Source organism: Mastigoproctus giganteus, chromosome 9, assembly GCF_048544385.1.
Source record: "Mastigoproctus giganteus isolate SK-2022 chromosome 9, ASM4854438v1, whole genome shotgun sequence".
NCBI lineage: Eukaryota > Metazoa > Arthropoda > Arachnida > Uropygi > Thelyphonidae > Mastigoproctus > Mastigoproctus giganteus.
In genome coordinates, this window is record NC_143583.1 from 117,018,228 (window position 1) to 117,036,696 (window position 18,469).

At 39.6% G+C, this 18,469-nt stretch overlaps 1 protein-coding gene across 3 annotated transcripts in view; it reads right to left on the reverse strand.

Moving 5' to 3' along the window:
* The window catches only part of LOC150080668 (fibrillin-2-like), a 1,460,049-nt gene that overhangs the window by 1,063,703 nt on the left and 377,877 nt on the right, over positions 1-18,469 (reverse strand). For all 3 annotated transcript variants that reach the window (XM_090381969.1, XM_090381968.1, XM_090381967.1), the window contains exon 14: positions 17,363-17,488. In XM_090381969.1, coding sequence (XP_090238095.1) covers positions 17,363-17,488 — 126 coding nt within the window. The remainder of the gene's footprint in view (positions 1-17,362; positions 17,489-18,469) is intronic.

Below are 18,469 nucleotides of genomic sequence, written 5' to 3' on the forward strand. Positions count from 1 at the left end.
CCCTTTATCTGTGGGTGGGCAGGTACCCTGGTATTGCTGACATGACAATCCAGTTGTGAAGATAATCCACAATATAAGAGATGCCAAAAGGTGTACATAATAATGTTTAAGTGAAAGTCAATGCAACAAGGCATCATATGTTTAAGAGTGTAAATAATCTATATAATATTGGTGTATATATACACCACAGAAAACTCTTCAATGAAAAAACTACGTTTGTAGTTTTGATGCCTTATGATGCCTTGTTGCATTGACTTTCACTTAAACATTATTATTTACACCTTTTGGCATCTCTCATATTGTGGGATTATCTTCACAACTGGATTGTCATGTCAGCAATACCAGGGTACCTGCCCACCCACCGATGAAGGGCCAATAAGCCTTGAAATGGTGCTGTCTGGGTGGTGGTGGTGCCCACTGAGAATAAGTAACAATAGCCTTCTCTTTTAGTGAAGTGTTACTTATTCGAGGTAGTGCAATACATGGCAACTCGGTTTGAAGGATGAGCACAATATGAGATACAGATAAAATAATGCCCTTTCACACTACAAACGTAGATTTTTCATTTAAGAGTTTTCTGTTGTGTATTTACACCAATATTATATAGATTATTTACACTTTTAAACATATGATGCCTTGTTGCATTGACTTTCACTTAAACATAAAATTTAATAAAAATCCATCTGGGAGTTGAGTTGTTATATGCAGATAGACAGACAAACAAAAGGATGACAAAGTGAAGACAATAGGTGCATAATATACTAGATTGTGGGAAGTTTTCTTTTAGCCAGTGAGTTGATTAATGGAACAAGCCTCCACAGGCAATTGAGGCTGACAGTTTGGAGAAATTCAAAGGTCAACTGAATAGTTACCTATGTGAGGAGGAAAGAGCATAATATTTATTTTCTTATCTGCGTGTTTTTTTTTGGCTGATTCAGCAAAAGCCTTGGCTTCCTTGCACTACACAACTAATACTAATAATGCATTACTTTTCTACTAAACAGCCACTCAGTCTGTACAAATCTGAAATCCACCCTACCAGGGAACGCTTTTCTCATCCCATATCTGAGGTGGTGCTCCCCATAACCTCTCTCTCTCTCTCTCTCTCTCTCTCTCTCTCTCTCTCTCTCTCTCTCTCTCTCTCTCTCTCTCTCTCTCAGGCGTCTAGACTCCATTGAAAAGAGAGAAGTTGGGTTGATTAATGACCATCTCTTCCAAAGTCTCCCCACTCTCTGTCTCATAAATGTTCTGTTTCTGCTGCATGCCTTTTCTATAGATATTTTCATAGGCACTGTTCTTCTGATTTGGTTTCTACAATTCCCCCCCCCCTCTCTCTCTCTCTTTCAAACCAGTCCCAACCCAAGCCACAACCAGTCAGCATCCATTTACTACCCAAATTCAAACTCATATAACCAACTTTTCTTCTTCCTTATTTAGCCTTCTAGAACAACACATACAGTGGCAGATAAAAAAAACTGCACCATCTTAAAAAAAAAATAATAACATTTTTGGTGAAACATAAGATATTGTTCGATTACAGTCATGTTGTTTCTTGTAAAGTAAAGGTATTGCATCAGATAACGCTTCTATTGCATCAGACAACAATTGCAAGGTATTGCATCAGCCGTTTCTATAAATACGGAGTTGGAAGGGTATACATGCTCATTAGTATCCTGTTTTGCGGAGGTGTAAGCATGGCTCCATATGTTCAATTGACACCAACAAAAAAAAAGAGTGTAGCTGTTCTCTGTCCCAGGAAGGGCCTTCTACATGTGATATCGCTGATAAAATAAGCTGCCACCAGTCTACAGTATCCTGGGTGCTGAAATTAAAGTGTAAAACTGGTGATGTAAAGAGAAGACATGGATCAGGCCGTAAGATAGTAACTACGCATTCCCAAGATCGATATTTCAAATGGCTATGGCTTCGTAATTGCCATACTAAACTCTTGATCTAAAACTGGACTTTGAGATGGCCTATGGTGTTGAAACAAATGCACGAACTATCCAAAAGATGGCTTTCAGAATGTGCTCTGCATGCCTATTGGCCCAAGAAGAAGCCTTTGTTGACCCAACAAATGAGGAAGAAGCGACTTGCTTGGGCTAAAACGCATGTTCCATGGACAAAAGAGCAATGGAAACCATCATCTTTTTTAATGAATCAAAATTCAACCTGCACGGTTGCTCAGATGGGAAGTGATATGAAGTTCCCCACCAGTCAGATGGTCCAGGGATGCATAACAAGCAAAGGGGTGGGGGCGAATTAAGTTTATTAACGGAACGGTGAATGCAGAAACCTACACTGCTATCTTGGAGGAGTGCCTGAAGCCTGTTATTATGGATCACCATACTTACATCCAAAACTGTATTTTTCAACACAGCAAAATTGGTAAGTTTTATGCTATTTAGATTTAATGATGAGTTTGTCTTCTTGTCTCACAAGGCTTAAAACATACTTACACCATTGTTTTCCCTCATTTTTCTCCCTTAAGGTGCAGTCATACCTCAGAAATGCCAGCATTACAGTGTTGGACTGGACTGGACTGGACTGGACTGGCCCAGCAACAGTTCACATTTGATCCCTATTGAAAACTGCTGGTACACAATGTCATCTAAAATTGCTCAGAAGAAGACGGCAAGTAAGATTCGGCTGCAGGAGGCATTGTACCGTTGTGGTACCACGAAATTGGGCAACCGCATATCCAGAAGTTGATTGACTCTATGCCAGATTGATGCAAGGCTGTAATTGCAGCTCGAGGAGGGACAACAAAATATTGAGGGCTTATTTTGCTGATTTCCAGTACATAATACTGTTACATTAACTTAGCATTTCAGTTTGTACACATAAATGCAATAAAATGTATGTTTGGTTGTCACGATTGCAATTTGCATGAGTTCTCATATTTCCATTAATTATGCATTTTATCTTTTGGGAAGATATTTATGGCAATTAGGTTATTATTATTTCGTATGGCAAAAATGAGGATACATTTGTAACAAACAATGTCAAAAAATAAATAAATAAATTACAATAAGCCTAAAAACAATATTTACAGAAAAAAATTATAAGTAACATTTGATGAATTAAAATGTAATGTCCAGTTTATTCAGCCACTTAATAGCATCATCAGTAACACTATGTAGATCTTGGATGGAGCCTTCAAATCTCCTCTTTGGGCACTCCGAGATGACATGCTGGATGGTCTGGGGAACGTTGTCACAGTCGCAGAATGGGTTTTCAGTTTTTCCCCACTTATGCAGCCAAAACTTGCATCTTCCGTGATTTGTTCGGATTCTGTTCAGGGATGTCCATTCCTTTCTTGGTAAGTTGAAACCTGGAACAGCTCTGCATAGATCCCTGACTAAGCATAGGTGGTCGGGATTTGAAGTAGTCCAGTCTTCGCGCCAGGTCTGGTCAGCATTAAAATGTGACTTGATAAGTTTCTCACCTAGCTTCCATGAGGGGTTCCTAGACTTCAATCTCTCTGGCTTCTCGGGTTTGCAATCCTGATGTATGGGCAATTGAGGATTTCTTTGACATTTCTGCCATTCTTTCAGCAAGGCTATTTCTCTTCTTATATGAGGGGGGTAGATGTTAGATAACACTGGTAGCCATTTTAAAGGTGTCGATTTAATGGTGCCTGATATTGTCCTCATTGTGTCATTCAGTTGGGTATCAACTTTTACAGAGTGTGCACTATTAAGCCATACGGGGCAACAATATTCTGCAACTGAGTAGACTAGGGCAAGGGCTGATGTTCGTAGCACCGTTGCGTTTGCTCCCCAGCCTGTTCCACTGAGTTTATGCAAGATGTTATTCCTAGTTTTTATCTTTGCTGCAATATTACAAAGGTGTTGTTTATATGTCAGTGTTCGGTCCATTATAATTCCCAGATATTTTGGGCAAGGGTTGTGTTTCAGTTGTTGACCTTTATATTCCACTTGTGGCATATAGTTAGCCCTATGATTATCCAGATGAAAACAGCTAACTTCGGTTTTATTTAAATTAGGTTTAAGTTGCCATGTGTGAAAATATTTATTCAGGTTATGAAGATCCTTTGTAAGTACAATTTCGGCTGCATTGAAGTCAGTAGACTGGGCAGTCAGGGCTATGTCATCTGCGTACATGAATTTCCTAGAAGCAGTTGCTGGAAGATCTGCAGTATAGATATTAAATAATAATGGGGCTAGAACTGATCCTTGTGGTAAACCATTGTTTAATATATAGGGCTTACTCACTCTGCCGTTTAAGTGTACTTCAAACACTCTGTTGCATAACATATTGTTAAGTAGGATCGCGAGGGGCTTACAAGGAATAATCTTCAAAAATTTCAGAATCGTTCCTTGTCACCATACTGTGTCATAAGCTGATGTCAAGTCCACAAAGACTGCAATGGTCTTCTTCTTATCTTGGAATCCGTTCTCGATATGGCTGGTAAGTGCCAGTACCTGATCGCAGCAGCTTCGGCCTGGTCGGAATCCGGCTTGTTCAGTTGGTATGTGTTGGAAGGTTGTGGTTGAAATTCTATTGTAAACCATTCTTTTAATTAATTTATAACATATATTTAAAAGTGCAATTGGGCGATAATCTTCAGGGCAAGATCCACTTTTCCCAGGCTTTAGGATGGCAACTATTTTAGTTCTCTTAAACAAAGACGGGAACCTACCATTCTGCAAGATGTCATTAAAAAATTTAACTAGCCAATTCAGAGCTCTTGGACCACAATGTTTCAGGAACTCTGGATATATTCCGTCCACTCCGGCTGCTTTGCCTGGTTTTATTTCCTTCAGAGCTGTTGAAATCTCTGCAATTGTGAATTCTCCTGAGAATTGGGAGGTTGGTTCAGCCAAGGATAGTCTAGTTCTTAATTCCTTCTTAAGTTTTTTGACTTCATCTTTGTTAGTATCGGTTGGTCTCTTGGAAATGTTGACAATTCTCTTGGCTACTTTTCCTGGGGATACTCTGAGCTCTTATTAATATATTTGGGAGTACTACTTCAGAGTTTCCTCAAAAGTGTCCATGCTTTTCTGCTTGAGTGTTGGAAATTCATACCTGCTGTCATTATGTTCCATTTTTCTTTCCTAGCAGAGTCTAAGCATTGCAATAGTTCATCAGCAATTTCTGTTCTATTGCTAAGTTGGTATTCTTCATATAGCTCATCACATCTTCTGTTCCAGCCAGGAACGTATTCTTTCCTATATCCTCTGGGAATATGTTTCTTTGCTATGGAGCATATTAAACCAACAAATCGCTTATAATTGTCGGTTTTTGATGGGATCCATTGAATATTGTGATCCACCTCATTAGTGAAGGCTTCCCAGTGAGCTTTTCCAAAGTTCCAGCGAGGTACAGGCTTTGATCTTACTATTGGAACTTCGGTACAAATTTTTACAAGAATTGGTCTATGCTGACTATGAGGAAAATTATTCAAAACTTTCCTGCTACACTGCAAAGGTCTTCCGCACTCATCTCTTGAGACAAAACAGAGGTCTGGGTTGGTATCTTTGTTCCATCTGCCTGAGTGAAAGGAACCTTTCTCTTTTGCATCATACATTAAGAAAACATCCTCGACTTCAGACCAGACCATCACACCAAGGCCATCTGCGTTAGTGTCAGCATAGCCCCAAAGATTACTCCTACTGTTGAAATCTCCCATAATAATTGATGGATGATGCACATTCTGGATAGCTTCTTTACATCAAGGTCGAGATGGTGGTTTATAGATATTTATTATTTCCAGGCTCATCACCCCAACCCTGGTAGTGAAAATGTCATTAGAGCTTCTGTCCAAAATTTCTATTTGGTCAATTTTATTTCGGATATGCGTAGTGGTACCATAGCTTTTATGGAAAGTAGCCGCAACAAGGCTGTATCCTGGTAATTTACATCTAGAGTAAAGTTGGTTTTGATCTTCACAATGTGTTTCTTGTAGCAGCACAACATCTACATGGTAGTCGTTAAGCACTTTTAAAAGGTAGTCACTTTTTGATCGGCTTATACCCTCGATATTAAGTTGAAGAATATTCAGAGGGTGTCCTATGTTCTTTGTTGTTGTTTGGTTCTGAAAGGAGCCATTTAGATTAGGATAATGTTCCATGTTCTAAGTATTAATATAATGTATCCTCTAATTGCTGGGATATCCAAAAGCAGAGCTCGAGGTCTAGCAGCCAACACAGTTGCTCACTTAGCACCACCCGGGAGACACGTGTAGGGCAATTTAAGGTTATTCCTACGGACGTGTAGCAACGTTTGTCTCCCGACAATTAGGTATTAATTAATTAATATCTTTATTGCAGGTAGCGAATGGTTATATGATTGCCTGATGCAATAATACCCACAACAGCGACAATGCTAGGGGTTAGGTTAGGTTATCAGGTGGAGTCCTTTTATTGGATTTCATTAACAGAGATATACACCGATGAGCCAAAACATTATGACCACCTACCTAATATGATGTTGGTCCTCCACGTGCAGCCAAAACAGCTTGTGCCTGGTGATTCATGGATGCTACAAGATTTCTAAATGTGTCTTGTGGTATCTGGTACCAACATGTAACCAGCAGATCCTTTAACTCCTGTAAGGTCCGTGGTTCAGACGCCGCAGATCAGATTTGCTGTTCCAACACAAACCACAGATGCTCGATGGGATTGATGTCTGGGGAATTTGGAGGCCAGGGCAATACCTGGAAGTCTTCCTCATGTTCCGCGAACTAGACTTGAACAATCTGGGCAGTGTGGCATGGCGCATTATCCTGCTGAAAGACGGCATTGCCAGAGGGGAAGACCGTTGCCATGAAAGGGTGTACCTGGTCAGCAATGATGTTTAAGTAGGTGGTAGACGTCAGAGTGCCCGGCAAATGGATGACTGGACCCAGGGTATCCCAGAAGTACATCGCCCACAGCATGACACCACTGCCACTGGCTTGTTTTTGTCCCATGGTGCATCCAGGCGGCATCACTACCCAGGTAAACAACGCACATGTAATCAGCCATCCACATAGTGCAACAGGAAACGTGATTCATCAGACCAGACGACCTTCTTCCAATCACTCAAGGTCCAGTTTCAATGCTCACGTGCCCACTGTAGGCACTTTTTCCGGTGAACTGTGGTTACCATAGGTACTCAGAGTGGCCTGTGGCTACGAGCCCCATTTTCAGCAGGGTTTGATGTACTGTATGTGTTGTGGCACATTACACCTGTCACCAGCATTCGAATTAATGGCGAGTTGCACTACAGTCACCCTTCTGTTGCCACGTACCATCCGGGAGAGCTTCACTCACCTCAAGCATCGATGAGCCGTGGTTGTCCAACACCTCGCCAACGAACCGCTGGCGAGGTGTTGGATAACCACGGCTGACCATAAGCATCCCACCAGCAGTGCCATTTCGGATATGCTCTGACCAATTTTCTGGCCATTACAATTTGACTTTTGTCAAACTCGCTTAAGTCCACTGCCTTTCCCATCTGAAGAAGAAGAGTAACACTGATTAACAGAGCTCAGTATAAGGTGTTTTTAATACCATGTCTCGACCCAAGCATGTGCTGTAGTTCACCTGCAGCTGCTTCGATTTGCATAACGACTCGCTGGTCATAATGTTATGGTTCATCAGTGTATATCCCACCTAACAAATTCGTTTCAAACATTTCTGCAACCCACAATGCAGCGCAAAGCACATTATTTGCAAAAAATAATTCACAAGTGATGTAGTTTTTTTTTTTTTGTCTGCCCTTGTATATCCTGAAAATTACAATCTACAAAAATTCAAGTCTAATGTCAACAAGTATCCTCTTTCATCTTCTCAACCTTCAATCCATGCACAGTACTATGTATTATAGGTTGTAATACCTTTCGTGTTGGGGGTTTTCACAAAAAAAAATTAATAATAAAAAATAATGCATATATACTAATGTGCCTAATGAGGTGCTGAAAGCAAAATCGTGAAAGTCCTTTTTCCTGATGAATGATTTTTATCATAGTATTTTCTTCGTATTAGCACATGCAAAATTAGCCTATATAATTCATTTGAAGACAACAGCTAGGTGAAAGCAGCAAACAGAGGAACATAATGTTTCAGTTTGTATTTAAGCAGTACTGAAGTAAGTCAAACAAATTGAAAAAATAAGATTCCCATATACCAGTAGAAATACTTTCCAGAAGCATCATTCTTTCAAGATAAAGTCTGAAGCTATTCCAATTAGACAGAGAAAACAGTTCAACTCACAACACAAACAAGGCAAATCAAACATGTATATGTATATTATTATTATTATAATTGTTGTTGCTCTTATATTATTTCACCCTGATTGAGGGATTCCACTCTGTGATGGGTACTGCTGCAAAGTACACAGGGTGGTTGTAATGTCTGATGTTACTGTTGGTCGAAGAAATCGCTGACTATCCTACAGGTGTTCAGGATTGCGACTTTCTGGAGTTCCATGTAGGTGTTCTCTGCGAGACCTATTGCTGCTAGGCTGCTATGTAGAGTCTTTGGTACCATACCGGTGGTTGACATGATGACTGGGATGGTTGATACTTCTTCCATATGCCACATCTTGATCTCATGTCTCAGGTTCTGTGTACTTCCTCATTTTTCCTCGTGGGTTTTCTGAACATTGCTAGTGTTGAGCACCGCTATGTCAATCAGGTAGGTAGCCTTTTCCATCTAGTCCGCAAGGGTTATGTCCAGTCTGTTGTGTGGGATGGTCTTATCCATTATTGGCGCGGTCCCAGTACAGCTTGTGGATTCGGGTCTCTAGTACTGCCTGAGGTTCGTACTTGTAATATGGTACATTTTCTTTGGTCAACTGGTATTTCTTTGGTCAACTGGTATTTCCTTGCTAGCTTCTGATGTATTATCCTGGCTACCTGGTCGTGTCTATGAGAGTACTCAGTCACCTTGCACCCCGCAGTGATGTGTTGGATCGTTTCTGAGGCCAGGTGGCATCGTCAACATGTGTCTTCTGATATTCCGGGCTCCTTTGCATTGTATTTTCTATAGTTTCTGGTGTTGATTAACTGGTCTTGGATAGCCAGCATGAATTCTTCAGTCTTGGGGAAGAGCATCCCGCTTGTGAGCCATGCATTGGAAGCAATGTTATCGATGTGATCTTGATGGAGGTCATTGCAGTGTCTGCCTTGGAGTGTCTTCTTTGCCCATCTTTCTATCTTCGTTTCTTTTACCATCTGGGTAGGAGGAGTTTCCTCGCTTAGGTTGAGTGGGGTATACCACTTATCTATCTTCCTTATGGCCTGGTGCTGTGTTGTTCTCGAAGTAATCCTTCAGGTTAACTATCGCTATTTTCTGTTGTTCTGTCAGGTCAATCAGGCACCTTCCTCCCTCTTTCCGAGGTATTGTTATTCTCTCCACTGCTGACTTCAGGTGGTGTTGGCAACTCTTGGTCATCATTGTCCTTGTCTTTCGCATGATATCTTCTAGCTCAGTATTAGTCCAATCTATGACTCCGAGTGTGTATGTTAGTACTGGAGCTGCATAGGTGTTTATGGCTTTAACTGTGTTCCCTCCATTCAACTTTGCTTTCAGCAGTCTTCGGAGTCTCTGATGATATTTTTCAGTAAGGCACTTCTTGATTTCCTTGTGTTCTAACTGCTCAGCCTGCATCATCCCTAGGTATCTGTAGGTCTCTCCTTCTGTCATAGCTTCGATCTCTTTACCAGTCAGCAACTGGCAGTTTCGGCCAACTAATTTTCCGTGGTGCAATGTGTGGGTCTTGCATTTTTCTAGACCAAATTCCCTCCTGATGTCTTTGCTGAATTCTTCGGTGATCTGGAGTAGTTGCTGGTGTAGCTTCTCGGTTGCCGCGTAGAGCTTGATGTCATCTATGTACATCAGGTGGGTGAGAGTGTACAGGTTCTTTTTTCCTTCTTTGAGGTTATATCCATACTTGCTGCCATTGAGCATGGTGTATAGCAGATTGAGTTCTAGACAGAACCATAGTGGCATCTTTCAGAAGCATCTCCCTGAAAGATTCCTCTTCTAATGGGGATTAGCCTGGTTGTGATGTTCTCGACCTTAATGGTGGTACTCCATTTCGCCATTGTTGCTCCTAGGAAGTTTGTCACTATCAGATTAACCTTGTAGATCTTCAGGGTCTCTATTAGCCAGCTATGTGGAATGGAGTCGATGGCCTTATGGTAATAATCGATGTAGGCCGTGTATAGGTTGTGGTGCTTCTTGAAGGCTTGCTCCATAACTGCGGCATTTATGGTTAATTGCTCCTTGCATCCTTTCTGCTGTTCGGCCATTATGTGCTGACTCTCTAAGTGGTCTGATATCTTCTTAGTTATGCAGCTGGTCAGGATCTTGTACATAAATGGGAGGCATGTAATTGGCCTGTATTTTGCCGGGTTTCTTGTATCTTCATCTTTAGGCTTCAGATATGTGACTCCTTCAGTAAGAAACTTTGGGATTGTCTCTGGGTGTCTTATCATTCAAGTGAACTGCTCTGCTAGGTGCTTGTGTGCAGGTGAGCTTCTTTTACCAGTAGTTGTGAATGTTATCAATTCCCGAGGTTCGACAGTTGTGGGTGTTGGTGATCGACTGTTTTACTTCTTCTTCTCGAATCTCCCATTCTCTCATCTCTTGTATATCCTTCGTTTTCTTCCGTTCTACTTCTGTCCAGGGTGCTCTGCTGTTATGTCTTACTTCACTGCTCTAGATATTTCCCCAGAACTCTTCAATCATCTTCTTCTCGGGTGGTCTGTTTCCTGCTTTCTCATGTTCACCCAGTTTCCTGTAGAAGGCTCTTTGGTCCTCATCGAAGATTCAGTTGTTTATTTTCCTGTGTGAGCTCTCTTTGTATTGGTGCAGTCTCTTGATGAGTGCGAGGAGGTTCTGGTTCGGTGTGTCCAAGTATTCTCCTATTCTCTGATTTCTGGTCTCATGTTTGCTGTAGATGCTGTCTCTCTTGAGGATGCTCTTCACCTTTCCAATCAATTTCTTACTTCTATTACCCTGTTGGTACTGGGTCAACTGGCCTATCTTGATTCTTAATTCTTCTGCTGAAGTCTTCTTTCCCAAGCTGGCAGTTCCTTATGTTTTTGGTTCTCCTGCTGGTCTTTCGTTTCTTTTCCATTAATCCTAGTGGCTGCTATTGCAGCACAGTATACGGCTGGATAGCCTCCAGCATTGCATCATTGTTGTCAAGGTAATGTGGCATTATTTGTCAATTGAGGTGGTCTGTTACTCTCCACAGGATTCATTTGACCTCTGCTTAGGTATCAAGTGGGTTCTTGTGGGGTCCATTCCTTCGAATTCTGTTAGGGCCTTCTTCCACTCGTATTCTATTCTGGATAGAATGACTTCGTCTCTTTCCACTTCAGCTACTCTGGCTTGTATTTCTTCTTGCTGTTCCTCCTCTGGTTCCATATTGACCATATTCTTTGTACTTTGTAGATCGCTGGCATCATGCTTGATTTTTTCTAAGATGGCAGGAGCTATTAGGTTCTTTGTGACGATGGTCGTTTTTGGTCTGCTAATCGCTGTTCGGTGACCTGAATATCTGGGTATCGTTCCAACCACTTGGTATGTAGTCGCGATCTGTACATCGTCATATCGGTCTCTAGCCTGGTTATTTCATAGTATGCTCGCATGATATATGTATTCATTTCAATGCTCCACTTCATGCGCTGGTAATTTCTTCATTTTTGGGTAGTCACTAGCGAGTTGCAGAGGAAACTCTTCCAGTTGGTGGGGCTGAATGGTCTTGCCCTTCTCTTGTGGTAGCTTTACGGGGGACAGCACCACTTGCTCCAGTGTCTTGCTCAGGAGACTGTCTCCAACTTTTCAAACCGACCCCTCTGCCTAAGGCCTGAACGCGAGTGACTTTATTCTGCACCACACTCAATGCAGTATGAATAATATTTATCTATGACATCATCCATCTATGGAGGTGGACTTGTTTAGCTTCGGCTTATGTCCAGTGGTTTATTTATTTTATTTATTTATTTAGTTAGTTCTTGCAAATTACACCAGATGGCACTACTATCTGCCGCAGCTGTCACTCCGACCTTGGGGAAGATAAGTCCAATGGGGTAACTTTTGTGATGTTTTTTTTTTTTAAATCGTTTAATATTATTATTACATCGGTCTCCAAGTGTAATAGAGCTGTGTTCACTTCCATCAATGCAGGATTCGAAACTGGGTCCATCACGCTGGTAGTCTAGTGTCTTAACCACTGGGCCATCGCACCCCTTTATTATTATTATTAGTAGTAGTAGCAGTAGTCGCAAATGATACAAGAAAGCAAGCTTATAAAACACCATCCAAAAAAAAAAAAAAGCCAATACTTTCCATTTTACCTGTTCATTCCCTCTGATGTCTGATTCTTCCTTGAACTTATTCTAACTACTCACCTCTGCAACACCAGACAGGAGTTTGTTCTATTAGTGTGTAGTCTGAACAAGAGGAAAGACTTCATGAGCATTGAGCATTGAAACATCTGAATCCATTCAAGGCCTTAAACACAATAGTGAAATTATAGTAATCTATAATTTCCTTCACCCCTTCCAAACTCTCCGGCCTAGGATTTGGCTTCAATTTTGCCATTAAAGAACAACACTATCCAATAAAAGATTGTATAATCGAACTCCAGTCTAAACTCGATCAACATCCCGATAAGTGGCGACTTATACACCAGTCTAACAGGATAATAAATTCTAAACTCACATCTCTCCCTAACATAAAAAATACAACAACTCTCAGATTTACAAAGACTAAGCAAAACCCCAAATATCATCATCCAAAAAGCTGAAAAAAGAGACACAATCGTTATCCTGGACAAGAACACCTACACAGAAAAAAATGGAATTAATTTTAGCCAACCAAGATACATATACAAATGACAGCAACCACAACATTTACAAAACTTAAAAATAAACTTGACACAATTCTCAGAAAACTCAGACAGAACAAAGAAATCAACCTCTTTACATTACAACAGATAGGTATTCGCAACAACATTCTGCCCCACATGTTCGGAATAACCAAGTTACACAAACCTGGCCACCCACTAAGACTTATCGTTTCTTTTAGTAGATCAGCTTTTGCTAATTTATCCACCTTCCTTGTCAAAATTATATCCCCACTCACTCGATTCTCTACATTCAAAATTAATAATACCAACCAAGCATTCCAAAAAATCAGCAACACCACCATATCCAACGAAGACGTATTAGCTTCTTTTGACATCATATCCCTATACACTAATGTGCATATTCCTTTCACCCTACAAGCATTACGCGTACTTCTAACAGCTGATGACACTTTAACAAAACGTACCTCTCTTTCAGTTGACAACATCCTCGAACTTACCACTCTTTTACTAGACGCTAGATATTTTAGATTTTATAATAAAATTTATCGACAAACATTCGGTTTACCAATGGGTTTAGGCATTTCTGTCCCCCTTTCTGAAATTTATTTCGCCACTATTGAAAACCAAATTTTACAACCTTTCCCTTCTGAAATTAAATTATACATACGCTACGCCAATTATATAATAATAATAGGGAACAGAACAACCATAGACAATCTTTTTTTTAAAATTCAATACAATACATGACACGCTAAACCTTACCCTCGAAATCGCAACGGACAACCAGATTAATTTTCTTAATCTCACTATTTATACAACAGACACAAATTTAAATACCAAGATTTTCAGAAAAAATACGCACACCAGTAAATATCTACATTTCACTTCACATCATCCCCTTAGTACCAAAAAAGCCATCCTATACAACCAATTCTATAACGATATCAAATTCAGCTCTTCACAAAATGATCTACACAATGAACTTCAATACCTTACTGATAAATTCATAGCCAGGAGCTACTCTCCTCAACTCATCCAACACACAATATCCACCATTAAAAACAGTATTCATAACCCCACCAGACACAGTAACAAGACAAATACTCACACAGTTCTCCCTTACCACAATGAACATCAATACCTTACTGATAAATTCATAGCCTAAAGCTACCCCCCCTCAACTCATCCAACACACAATATCCACTGTTAAAAACAGTATTCATAACCCCACCAGACACAGTAACAAAACAAATACTCACATAGTTCTCCCTTACCATAGTGAACTTGCAGCACAATTCCGACATACATTCAAAGATACCAACATCTCCCTCACCTTCTCTACTTACAATAAACTAGGTTCCCTATTTAATTCTTATAAAGATACACACAAATATCCCATCAATGATCTCAATAATATAATATATCTCATAAAATGCCAACCAAACTGCGACACCTGTTACATTGGCAGCACTACCACCAAATTCGGTTCCTCCACAACTTCCAATACCCGCGCATACTACCACTTCAACAGTTTCAGGACAAGTCGATCCTGCACTGAGTTAACAACCCATGCTCAAACCCACAACCACACCCCCCTTGTTGACTCTGCCATCACTATTATTAAACTTAGATCAAGCTACAGAATTCTTCAATATGAAGCCCTCACCATCGAATGGTACCGACACCATTCCGATCTCAACATTATTAACGCTAAACTTTCCTTCAACCTCTCACCGGCTTGGAACCTCTTGCAGCTAAAGTTCCCACGTGTCAAAAAGAGCATCACAAGAGTATAGATAAACTTTAAATACAACACGTGCTTACTTCTCTCCCATTTGCCAACTGATGACGGTTTATTCAATGAAAATCCCTCGTAATGACTATTGGCACCACTGGTCTTCTCTTTTTTTTCATTTTTTTCATTTGCATCCTTTAACCTTTTTATGACAACCAAGGATTGGAGATCTGTACTTCTACTTCCTTGCACTCATTTTAAAATCTGTTTAAAATATTTTCACCCCATTCTCCGCCTTAGTTCTTTTTAATGCTTCTTCCAACCTAAATTTAGCCACCATCTACCAATAAATTTATTGCAGATTTATACAAGGTGAGTACCGTTTTTTAAGCATTTGCTATTCATTTTTTAGTCATTTTTTTTGGCCTTAAACACTTAAATCAAAATCTCCTGAAGGTGTGCATAAGGCTCCAGATACTGCAAATTGCAAAATTGAAGCCTTTTCTGGTAAGAGCAACCTTTTGCTTCCCTCACCAATCTATCCTCTGCACCCATTCGAACAGATCTCATGCTTCCTAAAATGAGGTTTCCAGACCTGTAGGCAGTACTCAAAATATAACCTAACCATTGTTGTTTGTTGTTTGTTATTTGGTTTTTAGGAGCATTAGCAACTAAGGCCATATTGCTCCGGGATATGCGGTGGTCATTCCTTGACCTTTCCGCATACTCCGTATTTGGTGGTGACGGGCTCGAACCCCGGTCTAATCAAGAAGCATGTGCTACGCACTGCTGCTCCTTCCCACCTGGCTACGGAGGCGCCCTTAACCTAACCATTGCCTTATACAATTGGATAATTGCCTCCTTATCCCTGCTAGCAATGTTTGGCAATACATTTGGGATGCATGCATCCAGAGGATTACAAGAGATAGCTTCCTGTGTAATGAAGAATTGAGAAATCTACAGTGCCAATAAGAAGCACATATCACTTTCAGTGATTCCTGTACTGGATAAAATCAAAATCAAATTATGTCTTATGAAGCTTGAAAAGACATAAGACAAGAAATGAGTGAAAACTCATTTCCTGTGATGACATGAATAGAAATGATGGCTAAGGTAAAGAAAGCCAATGCGAGAGCTACGGGAAAGCTTCTCCCACTGCAGCTTCTCCCTGCATTCTCGGTAAATAGATGGTGCATGTTATTGGTAGTGGCAGTTGATAACAATGTATTGTATTGATTAGTTTTTTCTTATTATTAAAAGCAGATTATCAGAGTTCACGAGTGGGCTGAAATTTACTTATGGGTACATCCTCCAGACTGCCTCGTCTTAGGGTGTTTATCCCCCTTCCCGCTGTTTTAACCCGATAAGAAAATGACTTCTACAGAGTTGCAGTAGAAGTCTTTTCCTATTGGAAAACGTCTTCTATGTCACCTTTCTTATTCTAGTGGTGATTGGAAATTTTCTAATATCCAGCCACTTCCTAAAATGGGTGATAAATCTCTACTTCCTGTTGCACTTACCTCTATTCTTTCCAAAGTAATGGAGAATTCCATTAAGCACCAACTCTTAAACTATCTTGAAACTTTCCATCTGATCAATGATTGCCAGTGTGCAGTGGATACAGTGATTTGAATAGGGGCAGAATACTGTAGTGAGTTTCACACTTGCACTTCCTGTAATGTTGTGAAGGGAAATTCTGTACAGTATTTTAAAATAAAAATATATTTTCAATTTTTTTTTTTTGCATCAACATAAAAATGTATGTCTTCTGTTGATATTTTTTTAATATTATTTAACAAAGATGCTGTTGTTGTTGTTATTTTGTTTTTAGGAGCATTAGCAACTAAGGCCATATTGCTCTGGGGATATGCGGTGGTCATTCCCTGACCTTTCCATCCTCCGTATTTGGTGGTCACGGGTTCGAACCCCGGTCTAATCAAGAAGTGTGTGCTACACACTGCTGCTCCTGCCCACCTGGTTACAGAGGCGCCTAACAAAGATGCATTAAGGGCTTATGCCTCAGGCTGCAAGAGAATTAGACTACATACAAGTTAGTGCAAATGCATCATATTAGTACACAGCCAAACTCGGAATTAGCAAATTTTTGCAAAGGCGGCATCGTTTAAGTTATAATCACATATTGTGAATACCTTCACAATGTGTTACCATGATATTGCACTATTTCAAATAAGTAATGCTTCACCAAAGGAAAAGACTGTAGTTACTTATTCTCAGCAGATACCACCACCCAGACGGTAAGTGTAGGTACCCAAGTAGGATACCTACCCACCCACCGTAGAAGGACCAAATAGCCCTGAAATGGTGCGTCTAGATGGTGGTATCCGCTGAGAATAAGTAACAACAGTCTTCTCCTTTGGTGAACCGTTACTTATTCAAAGTAGTGCAATATCATGGCAACTCCTTGTGAAGGTATTCACAATATGAGATATAACTTAAACGATGCCACCTTTGCAAAAATTTGCTAATTCAGAGTTTAACTGTGTACTAATATGATGCGTTTGCACTAACTTGTACGTAGTATTATTTAACAAATAATTACCGTACTCTGTGTGGTTACAGTCCTTTTTAAGCATCTGAAATACAAGAGTTACATTATGTGAAGAGAGCCTTCATCCTCATTCTACCAATTCTTCAATTTTTTCAGTGTTGACAGCTCTCTCCAATTTAAAACAAGTCAGAAACATAGCATATAAATTTGATCCTTTATAATTTTAACCATTACAATTATCTTTAATATATATACACTTAGAAAAATTCTACCAAGTGACTTACCCAAACAGCTTCTTCCTCCAGGACCAATTCTAAATCCATCAACACAAACACATCTGAAGCTCCCTTCTGTATTCTCACATTTTCCATTAACACACACATCAGGTGTTTTAGAACACTCATTAATGTCTAGATGTAAAAAATATATATATATAAAAAATGATATAAAGCACAAAAACAGAAGAAGAATAAAATATTACTAAAACATTAAAGGAATTTAAAAAATACTAAATGTATAATCAGCTGTAACATTCAAAATGCATTCATATGAATAATCAACTGTAGCATTCAAAATGCATTCAAATGTATAATCAGTTGTAACATAGAAAAATGTACAGCTTCACGTTATAATAAGTTTTTGTTGTTGTTTTGGGTGTTTCTGGCATAAGGGCCTCCTTGGTACCAAGCAAAATTGTGTATATATTCATGATATTTTTAGAAAAAAATTTTTATACGATTGCTGCAGCTGATTATATATTTGGAGTGGAACAGCTCTTCAAAATTTGCATAATTTTCAATTATGTGTAAGAGATTTAAAAGCTCCAACATATTAGACAAAAACAAAGTTTCACTTGGTGGTGCATAAATGAAAGGCTCATACTTTTCCATCAGTTCACTTCACTGCTTAATAGCCATCACTGTCATAATGTGTAATATAATATTATTTGTTGACTTGTATGCCATTTTTTATTTAATCATGTTAGATCCAGTTTAAGGTATAATCTTCAAAACAATGTAAGTATTAGTTCAAGTCCTTTATTTCACAGTATCTTTTATGATAAGCTCATAAACCATTTCCAGAGCCAATCTTTTAACCTGCTACACTCATCCCATTTATTCACGGGGAGGGGGGGGGCAATAAAATTCCACTCCACAGAAGATTATTCAATCAAAGAATACAAATCTGTATGACTCAGTTTGCACAGATGAAATACTTCATACAAAATGGGGGAAATTTAAATAACATATTAGATGTTCTTATTTAAACTCTTGCTTCGGCTGAATTTGAGGTGCTAATGGATGCATAGATCCAGTCATCCCCCCCCCCCAGACATGACTTTCTGCCAATTTTAATTATAGCTACATAGCAGCTTCTAGGTTAGAAAAGTA